The sequence below is a fragment of the Macaca fascicularis genome, chromosome 11 (assembly GCF_037993035.2).
Source record: "Macaca fascicularis isolate 582-1 chromosome 11, T2T-MFA8v1.1".
NCBI classification, from domain to species: domain Eukaryota; kingdom Metazoa; phylum Chordata; class Mammalia; order Primates; family Cercopithecidae; genus Macaca; species Macaca fascicularis.
Window position 1 is genome coordinate 95,016,416 of NC_088385.1, and position 12,291 is coordinate 95,028,706.

The window sequence follows — 12,291 nt, forward strand, 5'->3', positions numbered from 1 at the left end:
ACCTGGCCAAACACATGTAATTAATAGAGTGGTTGCTGCAATTAATACCTTGATTAATACAAATTTCACACAGAGCAAATGTTCAGTCCTAACTATCCTTACAATCTAAATCTTGATGCAGGCAGCCAAATCCAGAGAAGAGTAATTCTTTATTTCACTTAACTACTCTTTAATTTAACAACACGTTTTTCTTCTAGTTTCTAATATTTTTGGCAACAATCTTATCAAATTATTTTGTGACTCTAATCAAATAATATAGAGAATGAACAAAAGGGCATTTTAGATACTATGGCTCTTGTAAAATTTGACTGCTTCCTCTATATGATAGTTTCCTAACCACACTACTAGTAACATTTTTGAGTGAATGATTCTTTGTTGTTAGTGGGGTTGCCTTGTGTATGATAGGATGATTAGTAGCATCTTTTGATTCTACCCACTAGATATCAGTAGCACCCCCTAGCCATGACAATCAAAAATGTCTCCAGACATCGTCAAATGTCCCCAAGAGGTACAACTGTGAAAAACTGATCCTCTATATTTGAGAAATACTGCCCTATATTGACATATTGAAAAGACTAATATAAATTTTCACAGAAATCACATGTATTATTTATTTGTTTATGGTACAAATTCACTAGCATTGTATCTGTAACTATATATATATATGGAAGTGGATAGTATTAAAAGATTTAGTTAATTCAATTAATCTTATTGCTCATTCAGCATTAAGTCTGTTAAACTGAATTAATATATTGTTGTGCATATGGACACTGCATCCGTACTGAGGTTCTGACCAGTAAGAGGGAGACAGCATTAACACATGAACAAATGTTATTCTTTGAGGCTTCTTGCTTTTGGCAAAACTTAAGTCTAACTTTAAAGAGTCATCATCAAATTGTGAAAATATCAGGTTTTACTTAAGTAATCACACGGATCCATAATTTCCTAATATACATCAAAATGGGCACACAGAGAACACAAGTACAATTTTGGGCTACAATGACATGATAAGGTACACAACAATAACTTCAATTATTTCATGTGGAAAAAAATTATATAAGGTATTTCAAAAGATTATTATTTTCTACACCCACAAATTGGATGCAAAAGCACAAGTCATTTTATACTCCAAAACATGACAGAAATTTACTAGACCAAAAATAACATCTCATGTACAAAATTTAATAGAGCAAGGAAAAGAGACTGAAAATACACATATGCTGCTGCCAATTTTCCTTCTTTTAGAAAGTAATTTCTTAACAGTGGCAGCTCCCTAGTAAAACAAAAATAGTGTTAATTCTGTCATAGGCATTTGAATAAGAGTGTAAAGAATCAAAGGCTCTAATAGGGGCTTGAGAGCTGAAATGGAATTATAAGTCAAGTAGTTCAACTTTCTCATGTTTTTTCAGATAATAAAATTTAGGCCCATACAGATAATACTACAATGTTTAGAAACTACGAAACTATAAACCTATTTTGAGCTTAAAATCTATGTTCTGATAAATTGGTTGAACAATGTTAGAATCTCTATTATATGCCAGACACTCTTATAAGTGTGCAAACAAAAGTTTTTTATCTGTATGTTATTTGACAGTTTTCAAATTACTTTCATACATGGTATAATTTGACCTTCATATAACCACCCTGAAAGGGCCAGGGTAAGTACTGCTATTTCCATTTTAAAGATGATGAGGCCAAGTGCAGTGACTCAGGCCTGTAATCCCAGCACTTTGGGAGGCCGAAGTGGGCGGATCACTTGAACTCACGAGTTCGAGACCAGCCTGGGCAACATGGAGAAACCCTGTCTCCACAAAAATACAAAAAACTACCCAGGTGTGGTGGCACCTGCCTGTAGTGCCAGCTACTCTGGAGGCTGAGGTGGGAAGATAGCTTGAGCCCAGAAGGTCAAGGTTGCAGTGAGCCGAGATTATGCCACTACACTCCAGCCTAGGCAATAGAGCCAGACTTTTCTCAAAAATAAATAAATAAATAAAACAATAAAAATAAATAAATAAATAAGATGAAACTGAGGTTTGAATAAGGTAAAAATGAGATTCTGGAAAAGAATTTGTATTGGCTTTTGAGTCAGACTGACTAGTTTCAAATTATGGCTTTCCCATCTACTCCCAGGCATGCTATTAAGCATTCCTGAGGTCATATCCTCTCTATAAAATGGGGAAAATGATAACATATGTAATCAGTAGACCTGAGGATAAAAATGAGACAATATACTTAAAAGTCTTAGAACAGTGCCTAGCATAGCAAACACTTATGTTTATCTTCATTATATCATTATTATCATTTGCCTATTTTTACAATACATTTTGAAGACTTACCGTAATTTGATATTTTCAAATTCTTTTACTTTTAATTCAGTGATTTCTCTTTGTCTCTCTAAATCTTGTGACACTTTCTTTAGTTTGATCAAGAGTGAGGAGAGAGAGTCATCTTGTTCTGCTACTGTCTGCTCCATCTCAGCCAGACGAATAAAATGCTTGTTGGTAGGAACTGGAGTGGGAGACTGTTTCATTAAATCCTATAAAATATGAATATATTAGCAAACAGGCATGTATATTTCAATGCCATACTTATTCTATATTTTTAAATTGGTTCTTCAAATGATCAAAATACAATATCTAATCTAAAATTTAATGATTTAACAGATAATGAAGGCTTAAAGAAGACAGGAAATATAGACCTTATTCTTTGTATTTACAATAGCTAACAAAGTGTCTACATGTAGCAGGAGATCAATAAATGTTGACTGAATTAATGAAGTAAGGCTCAAATATGCTAAGGTTATACATTAAAAGATGAAAGACACATCATTTCATACATATGGAACAGAATGGTCAAAAGAGGCAAATATGAGCTGAATTCCGGAAGTTAAATATAGGTAAACTTATAGTGAATAGAATTTGAAAAGAAAGGCAGGTAAGTTCATAGAAGATTGAGTATATGGGTAAGGAGTATAAATATAATTTTGTGAACAGTGATGAGCTACAGGAGGAAGAATGATCAGAGCTACATTTTCAGAAGATTACTTTGGCAACAAAAAGCGTAACTTGTATTCCAAAAAAGGAGAAGATAACTGAATTTTAATGTATTTGGTCTAAAAATCAATAAAGAATGGAACAAAGTTCTTAGAATCTTACCCAAGCTGTTTGTTTGAATTTATTTAGTGAACTATCAGCCTGTAGTTCTAATTTGTGATGAAGAATATGAAGGTCTTCCTCATGTTTCTTCACAATTTCTCTTTGCTCCTGTTTTAAAGAAAATCAAAACTATATCTTAAATTGTGATTAAAATAAATTCACATTTTGAAGACCTTATATATTTTCTCTTTAATCTTCTAAAATTCCTTCGAGATGAGGAAGAAACAGTATCTCCATATATGTATGTATTTAGACCGGTAGGCATGTTCCCTCGCACAGTGTTCAAGTTGACAGGCCCAGCCTCAGTTCATAATTTATTCTGAACATTAGAATAACACGTATCTATCATCTTTTAACTTATTTCTAGAAAAAATTAAATGTCAGCTTTCCCCCACAAAGTTCTAACAAATCTGATTTCTACTGATTACCAGTGTGATATATTTCATTCCCCCCTATTGCCTCAACCCTCACCTATAAACTAAATTAAAATATTTTTCAAAATCATGTGATTTCACCATGATAGCTACTCCTGGTTTATTTAGTCAGTGTATAAGAGAGATACATTTACACAAACTGCCAGTTTTACTGATAGAGGTGTAATCCAATCACATGCAAGTCACAGTTCTTAAATAGAATCATTTGAAAGCAAGAAAATAACTACCACTTTAAGGTAAAATATTTAGCATTTGCTTAAAAAAACTAATACATGAAACAGTATAACTCATAATATAATAAAATACCTCTCTGGCTTTTTCTAGAAGATGTTGATACTTCTTTAATACTTCTTCTTTTTGATTTAATCTTGCTTGCATGTTTGCAATGGTTTGATGAGCAATTTTCAAAGTGTGGTGAGATTTTGGTTCCATCTCTTTTCTCCCTAGCTCAGCTATGAGCTTTTCTCTTTCTGCAGTGGCAGGCAATCGAAGCCTCAGTTCATTGATTACTTTGTCTCTTGACAGTATATTTTGTTCTGCTAACCTTAAAGCAGATTCTTTCTCTTTCAGTTTCTGCAATGATTAAATCACAATAGATAATTAAAGTATCTTTTTTTCTTCATCTGAATTTTAGATTAGTTATTAGCAAAAAAAAAAAAAAATTCACTTTATTTTTCACATCATATGTACAATAGCCATTTGATATTTAATAAGGTTAAACTAATTCTAATTGACAACAGTTATTTGCATGCTTATTTATAAGAATACTACATATGTTAGAAACTTCATTGTTATGATGAAAATAAAATTTAATTAAGGTACTTTATCAAGATATTACAGTTAAGAACTATAAAAGTGTGGTGGTATGAGATTTAGGAAGAATATGTAATAAATTATTTCTTTTATTTTGGTCCATTGACTAGCAGAGCATTAGAAGACTAATCTATAAGTCAGTTAAGTACAAAACTGGAATTTTAGTGGCCCAAGTCAATAAATTACTATTATAAAATCTGCAGCTTATTAAAACAAAAGAGAAAAAATCAGAAACATTTTTACTCTTCAAGAGGATTAAGGTGGGTATTTTAAATTAAGTAATTCAATGGCAATTCACATAAATGACAAATCTTACAATTACTGAAGAAGATCTAAGTTTTACTTAAAAATGCACAGTTTTACTTGAAAACTCCTTTATGTATATTTTTAAATGTATTTGTAGTTAATATATTTAGATGAAAACTAAAATGAAAATCATATTCAGTTTACATTATTTTCTGAATAATTTAATGCAGATGACAGATTTGATCACCTACTAATCAAATTCAAGAACTAGGTTAAAACAGAAAGTAATTTCTAATTTACCTTCAGCCCTTTAAAGGGCTGAAGTTTATAAAAGGGAATGAACTGAAAACTGATTCATAGATTATATAACATGCACTTCAAAGTAAAACCAAAAAAATAAGAATAAAGAGATCATATAAGGGAAGATAATATACTGCTTATAGAGCTACAATTAAATGCTTTTTGTTTCCTTTCATATTCAGTGTACCTAAAGGTAACAGGAAGTAATTAAATAGTGAATTCAAATTAACTATATCTGCTGTTCATTATCAGCTATTAGAAACATTATAGGAGAATAGAAAAACAGTGAAATTAGCAAGAGATTCATCATTCTATGCATTGTCCTCATAAAGAAATATTATTTAGAAAGCCCCCCAAACATACCAAATAATACCAAGTAATAATCAAAATGCAAATTCTTCTAATTACCTCTTCTAGTGATCTGCAAGTTGCCCGTGTTTCTAGGATTATTCGAATATTCTCCTTAATTTTTCTTAGCGCCATCTCAAGTTGATTTGGAAGGGGCAAACTAGGGTCAGGGATTGATCCTGTAGCTTCTTCAAACTATTAACAAATAGTATGTTTTTTAACAAAGCAGTGGCAGCATTGAGAGTAACTATTAATATTTATAGCTGTATGATAAAATATAGATTAAATCACTCATATTTTAAATAGACAATATAACAACCAATTAAAATTACATCTGATACAGGAATCATTTCTGTGAGCTAACCCTCTAGTCTATGCTACAGAGTAGCAAACAAGATTCATCATTCATACCTTTTGTGCCGCATTTAGTATTTCATTTTGCTGACGGTCAAAAATGTCTAGTTGACGTTCCAGGTCAACTTCTCTTTGATCCCAGGCCAGTTGTCTTTCTTCATGAAACTAAAAAGAAAGACAATTTATGTCAGACATATATACAAAGACATCAGGCACATAACAAGCATTTTATATATATTTTCTTATGTAATCCTCACAACACATTGAAGATACTGTAATTATTTTCCTTTTGTGGAAAAAAATACAAACTCAGAGAGGTGAAGTAACTTGTGTAAGATCACAGAGAAAGGCAGATGTGAAGTAAGGATTTCAATCTCTCCATCCATCCATCCATCCGTCCATCCATCCATCCATCCATCCGTGCATCCATGCATCCAGCTATGCAAAAGATATTTAATGATATATATCATGTGCCAAGCATCATTCTAGGCAGTGCAAATATAGCAGTAAACAAAACCAAATCCCTGTCACCATGGAACTTACATTCTAGTGAAGGAAAGACAGTCAACAATAAAAAAGTAAGTAGGTAATATGTCAGAAGGTTACAAGCGCTATGGAGAAAAATTAAGTTAATTAATCTCAAGGGAATCTTGATAGTAGGATTTATTGTTGTATATTAGGTGGCTGGTGAAGGACACACTGATAAGGTAAGACATTTAAGCCAAGACTTGCGGGCACTGAAAGTGTAAATACCAAAGGTATCTAGGCTAAGAACAATTTAAGCAGAGGGAACAATCTCTGAGACAGTCATATGTTTGATGAATTTCATCTGTCTCTGAAGCATATACTTTATTCTATAACAAGCTGCCTTCTTACTCTATCAGTGAGAGCCAGTAGAAACGTGGAACTGTGAAAAGTCAAATAACCAATACCAAAATAAAAATTAACTTACCAAATGAGGTTGCTTATGTATTGCTCTTTTTAAGATTAAGACTACTGTTATAAAAATTAAATAAATATGAATTTTTAGAATAGTTTAGAAAATAAAAAACAAATTATTACATAATCAATTAGTAATGGAAAGTGCACTTAATTAGAAGAATAACATAGTCACTAGTGCAATATTCTTGCTTAAAATCTTAGGAAAAAAACAAAATAAATATAAAATAAAACCTTGTTCTGCTGCACAATTTCTTCTTCAAGACTGCTGATTGTACGTTCATATTCAGAAATTATATTATTCAAATACTTTATTTCTTCTTTATCCTTGACTAATTCTCGATTTAGTTTAAGTTCTTGAAGACGAAGTTCTTCTATTTTCATATGCCAGTTGATTACCTAAGATTTACAATTTATATATACAAATGTAAATGCTATGTCAACAAATAACATTCCTCCATTGATGATAATGATTTTAATTGAAAGTAATGGGCATTCTAAAATAAAATAAGACACAATGTTATCTTTTCTCAAGCTACCTGACAAAATTTTATTTAGGATTTCCATAGACATTTCTACAAATATGTGGGATTTTACAATAAAAATCTTCAAATTATGTTGGAATGGATATCACTAATATTCACTTTCTTCTGTTATATGTTTATTGAACACTGACTATAAGCAGGTCATTGAAACTTTGATATCACTTTCAAAAACAGAAATCCTAAATGTTTCTAGCCTAGCGAATAGGATGTAGTTGAAAGATAATTACTTTTCATTTAATTCTTTCTAAATGAAGATAAAACCATATTAAAAATAAATGTGGGCTCATTAATTGTAGATCAAAGATAATTATGAACAGTAGAAATCAACTGATAACTACTACAATGTTTAATAATTAGTGTTTAATTAATAGAAATTTGTCTACAGTATTTAAAATTCTTTGCTATTATACAATCTGAACATTCCCACTAAAATCTTTGGTTAGAAAAGCCTAATTTTATTTTTACAAATAATAGACATTCAAACAGCCAACACTGCTAAGTTGTAAAATCTAAATTAATGAATCATAATTGGAATTTAATTGTATCTTACGCATTTTTCATATAGGCACATATTAAGAAATTATCACGTAACTCTTTGAAGATAATGAATTTAAAATTGGCTGGGCACAGTGGCTCATGACTGTAATCTCAGCACTTTGAGAGACCAAAGCAGGAGGATTACTTGAAGCCAGGAGTTCGAGGCCAGCCTGGGTGACAAAGTGAGACCCTGTCTCTACAAAAAAACTTTAAATTTTTTAAAAAATAGGTAGGTATGGTGTGGTGCCCTGTACTCCCAGCTACAACTACTCAGGAGGTTGAGGCTGGAGAATCAGTTGAGCCCAGGAGTTCCAGCTATGTTTGCAACACTACACTCCAGCCTGAGAAACAGATCAAGACCCTGTCTCTTAAAAAAAAAAATCAAGTTTAAATGTTTACCTTTTGGGCTCCTTTGGTATCCTTTAAAGTGCTTATTAACTCTTCCAGGCCCTTTAATTTCAATTCCATCTCCAATGTTTTGTTCTCCATATTTCTATGTTCTTGTTGAGAATTTTTCATTTCTTGCATTATCTTAAGTTTGTCATTTTGTAGCTGAATCATTGTTTTAGAGAACTTTTCCTGTTGGGCCAAGGGTAAAGCTCCACTAAACTGTCGTCGTAGAGACTGAATTGTTTGGCGCAGATGTTTTGCTCTGTTTCTCCCCTCCAAACGAGCATAATAGAGAGCCTGTTTTTTTTCATCAAGTTTCTGCTCTAAGCGCATATTGTAGGCCTCCATCTTCTGCAGTTTAGACGTAATTGACTCCAACTTACCAAGAGCAGTAGCCTCACTAAGTTGAAGAGAGACATTATGTTGGTGCAACTTGGCAATCAATGCCTTTTCATCAGACTGTGCCTAATATTTAAAAAAATATATATTTGTAGTAAGTTTCAAATTTTTCCAATGAAGGTTATCACAGATTTAAAAATCACAATTTACTAAATAAAGTTTTAACACAGTGGCACATGAGATCTACAAAAATGTAACTTTGCTTTAATACAAATAATTACCAAAGAATTGTAAAAGAAAAAACCTAGAATCAAACAAACTTAAAATCCAAATGTAACTAAATAACAGTGGGTATGTTACTGGGTTTTTTTTTTGTTTTTTTTTTGTTTTTTTTTTTTTTTTGAGATGGAGTCTCGCTCTGTCACCCAGACTGGAGTGCAATGGCGCGATTTCGGCTCACTGCAACTTCCGCCTCCCGGGTTCAAGCAATTCTCCTGCCTCAGCCTCCTGGGAAGCTGAGATTACAGGCATGTGCCACCATGCCTGGCGAATTTTTGTATTTTTATATTTTTAGTACGGACGGGGTTTCACCATATTGGTCAGGCTGGTCTCAAACTCCTGACCTCGTGATCTGCCTGACTGGGCCTCCCAGAGTGCTCGGATTACAGCTGTGAGACTCTGTGCCTGGCTGCTACTGTTTTTTTAACTTCCATTGCAAATAACATAATACTGATTCAGACAAAGGGTACGTTTTTATAATTCCCAACATACATAATGTAAGAATATGTGAAAAGTTACATATAAATACAAGAGAAAATATTGTTATTAAAGATGTACTAATAACTTCCTAGTACTTTTTCTCAGCGTCCTAATTTTGATCAGCAGCGTAATTCATCTATAGGCATTTAAATGCTGTACTGGATTACTGAACAATATTTCAAATTACAGAGTTTTCTAATCAGGTTACAACTAACAAGAATAACAGCCTCTGGTTGCTATATCTTTTGATTAAAAATGTAACACTGGCCCAGCATGATGGCCCACACCTGTAATCCCAGTATTTTGGGAAGCCAAGGTGGGTAGATCTTTTCAGTCTAGGAGTTCGAGACCACCCTAGGCAACATAGTGAAACCCTGTCTCTACAAAATATGCATAAAAAATTAGTCAGGTGTGGTGGCACGTTCCTGTAGTCCCAGCTGTCCAAGAGGCTGAGGTGGGAGGATCACCTGAGCCCGGGTGGCGAAGGCTGCAGTGAGCCTTGAATGTGCCACTGCATTCCACCCTGGGTGACAGAATGAGACCCTATCTCAAAGTAAACGAAAAGTGTAACACATCGCTCCCAACATCTAATGTAAATTAAGGAAAAAAGTGGATTCTATATAGAAGAGCCAATATTGCACATACCTGATAGTCCAGCAGTTGCATTCTGAGGGACTCTACTTCCTTTTCCCTAGATTGTTGTTGTGCATTCAAAATTTCAACTTGCCTTCTGGCAATATCAGAAATCTCTCTCAGTCTAGGAAATGATAAGGTACTTCAGGAACAATTAAGTACACTTTCTAAATAAATGCCAAAATTCAAAATTTCTAGACCCAAAAAGGTCTAGAAAATTTTTGATTTCCAAAAAGCCATTCATTTTCAGCATCTATATCTTCTTTTTATGAAATACTAAAACAGGATTTCCTAAACTGTTTCATGAAACATAATTCCATGAGAGGTTATCATGTTTGCTATATAAAAAAAAAAACTTCGTTCCCAACATCCCTCCTCCCCTTTGAATATTCCTAACATATATTCAGTACTCTCAGAGGTTTTATCATATATAGCTTTCTCAAATCATACTTACTATATATAGCATTTTCCAAATGTATATAGCCAAAGAACTTCTGTTCCCACACTTTTTTCCATAAAACATTAATTGTCATAATTTGGAATATGCTAGGATAAGGTATTTAGTACATTTATCTAATACCATCACACAGTTAAGAATACAGAAATGTAAAATTTCTAAGATCCTTAGATGGATTAATGTATGTTTTGATTTGTTTTAATCTACAAGTTATCAGAAATGTGAAAAGAAACAAAACATGCATTTAATAAAACTACAAAAAAAAAAAAAAAAAGATAGCCTAATGGCAATAAGTCCTTCAAATTCCCTTACGAATACTGTGATAAGCTAATACAGGCAAAGTAAAATGTAAAGTTTCTTTGCTTTGGGTTAGAATAATTTTAGTTCAGTGTTACAGATAAGGTAGGTTTCCTTATACTGATCAGAGGCTCTCATTGCCAGTTTAATGATTAACAAAATATGATTAAAATGAACTATTATAAGTTAGTTTATATCAAAAGAGGTCCATGAGAAGAAAGGATCAATTTTTTCAAAAAACGGTCTTTCATAGTGAAAAAGATGTGAAAAACTGATATTCCCAAGAGAACTATCAAGGCTCCAAAGGAATGGTTATATTTTTATAAGTAGGCCATAAAACATTTTTACTATTTATGCTTGAGAGATAACTAAGTGCTCCTTACACTTTTCTATTGAAGTATCACCTAATTACAAAAGAGAGAACATACAGCATATAGCTGGCACACAGCATTTTTTTTTTTTTTTTTTTTTTGACAGTCTTGCTCTGTCACCAGACTAGAGTGCAGTGGTGCAATCTTGGCTCACTGCAACCTCCACCTCCCAGGATCAAGTGATTCTCCTGCCTCTGCCTCCCCAGCAGCTGCAGCTACAGGTGCACATCACCACGCCTGGCCAGCACACAGTATTTATTCCTTATATATATTTTGTGTTCTAAACTAGCTCGGCATATTTCTTCATGTAAACTGAAAACAAAAATATAACCTCAAGGTTAAGTACAATTGTACAAGTCAATATATGTTTAATACCTTGCACACTGACTAATACATAGTAGATGCCTGATAAATGTAAACTAAATCAAAATCTGAAGTTTTAATTATATTCTTACAGCAACCTTATGAAACAGGTAGAAGAGGCACTATTACTTCCTTATTAAAATGAAGAAACTTAAGTTTAAATACAATAAATAACCATTCCTCCTCTATCACCCCTTCCCCAGAAAAATCCATATGTGGAGGAACTGTACCTTTCTACAGTAATATTCCTGAACTCTAAACAATGTAAATCTAGAGAGGTCACTTCCTCTTTAACAACATTATTCTCATCAATACTGTTATTTAACCCTGTTAAAACCAATCTTAATATTACTTAATCCTGTTTTTATAAAAAGAAATCAGTATCAATTACTACTAAGAATTATATACTTGCAGTCGGGTTTCTTAAAGACAAATTAAAGAAAATACATCTAGTCAAACGACTAAAATGTTTACATGCACTTACTTTGACACTTCAACTTTTAGTTCCATTTCATTCTTCTCCAATTCTAGAATCCGTTGCCTATCAGCATCACTTACTGCCTTGCTCACACTACCAGCTAATTCATCTCTTAACATCTGTTCCACCTTCTGTGCATCCAAATTGATTTTGGTAAGCTAAGGAAATGTAACAAAAAATGTTTAGATACATCAATTTTTGGTGAGGTTTTTTTGTAATTTAGCTTTTAAAGTACTGCAATCCTCTTTACTTGGCCTTAGTCCACATATATTGAGTGTGAAGTGTTAAGAACAGACTGAAGGAGAGTAAAAAGATGAAGGAATCAGAAACAAATTATGGAGACTCTGGTTATATTCCAATCCATCAAAAGTCATTCTTGGCCGGGCGCGGTGGCTCACGCCTGTAATCCCAGCACTTTGGGAGGCCGAGGCGGGCGGATCACAAGGTCAGGAGATCGAGACCACGGTGAAACCCCGTCTCTACTAAAAATACAAAAAATTAGCCGGGCGCATTTGTGGGCGCCTGTAGTCCCA

The 12,291-nt window shown here is 33.1% G+C and overlaps 1 protein-coding gene across 4 annotated transcripts in view; it reads right to left on the minus strand.

The window, feature by feature from the left end:
• CEP290 (centrosomal protein 290) overlaps positions 1 to 12,291 on the minus strand; it is a 95,465-nt gene that overhangs the window by 32,756 nt on the left and 50,418 nt on the right. For 2 of the 4 annotated variants that reach the window (XM_005571825.5, XM_065524643.2), the window contains 9 exons: positions 11,765 to 11,916; positions 9,805 to 9,916; positions 8,071 to 8,526; positions 6,824 to 6,988; positions 5,708 to 5,815; positions 5,357 to 5,491; positions 3,896 to 4,162; positions 3,156 to 3,263; positions 2,337 to 2,536 (listed from right to left, as the gene is read on the minus strand). In XM_005571825.5, coding sequence (XP_005571882.3) covers positions 2,337 to 2,536; positions 3,156 to 3,263; positions 3,896 to 4,162; positions 5,357 to 5,491; positions 5,708 to 5,815; positions 6,824 to 6,988; positions 8,071 to 8,526; positions 9,805 to 9,916; positions 11,765 to 11,916 — 1,703 coding nt within the window. Of the gene's footprint in view, positions 1 to 2,336; positions 2,537 to 3,155; positions 3,264 to 3,895; positions 4,163 to 5,356; positions 5,492 to 5,707; positions 5,816 to 6,823; positions 6,989 to 8,070; positions 8,527 to 9,804; positions 9,935 to 11,764; positions 11,917 to 12,291 lie in introns of all 4 variants that reach the window. The other 2 variants (XM_045365678.3, XM_065524644.2) reach the window with 1 other exon arrangement.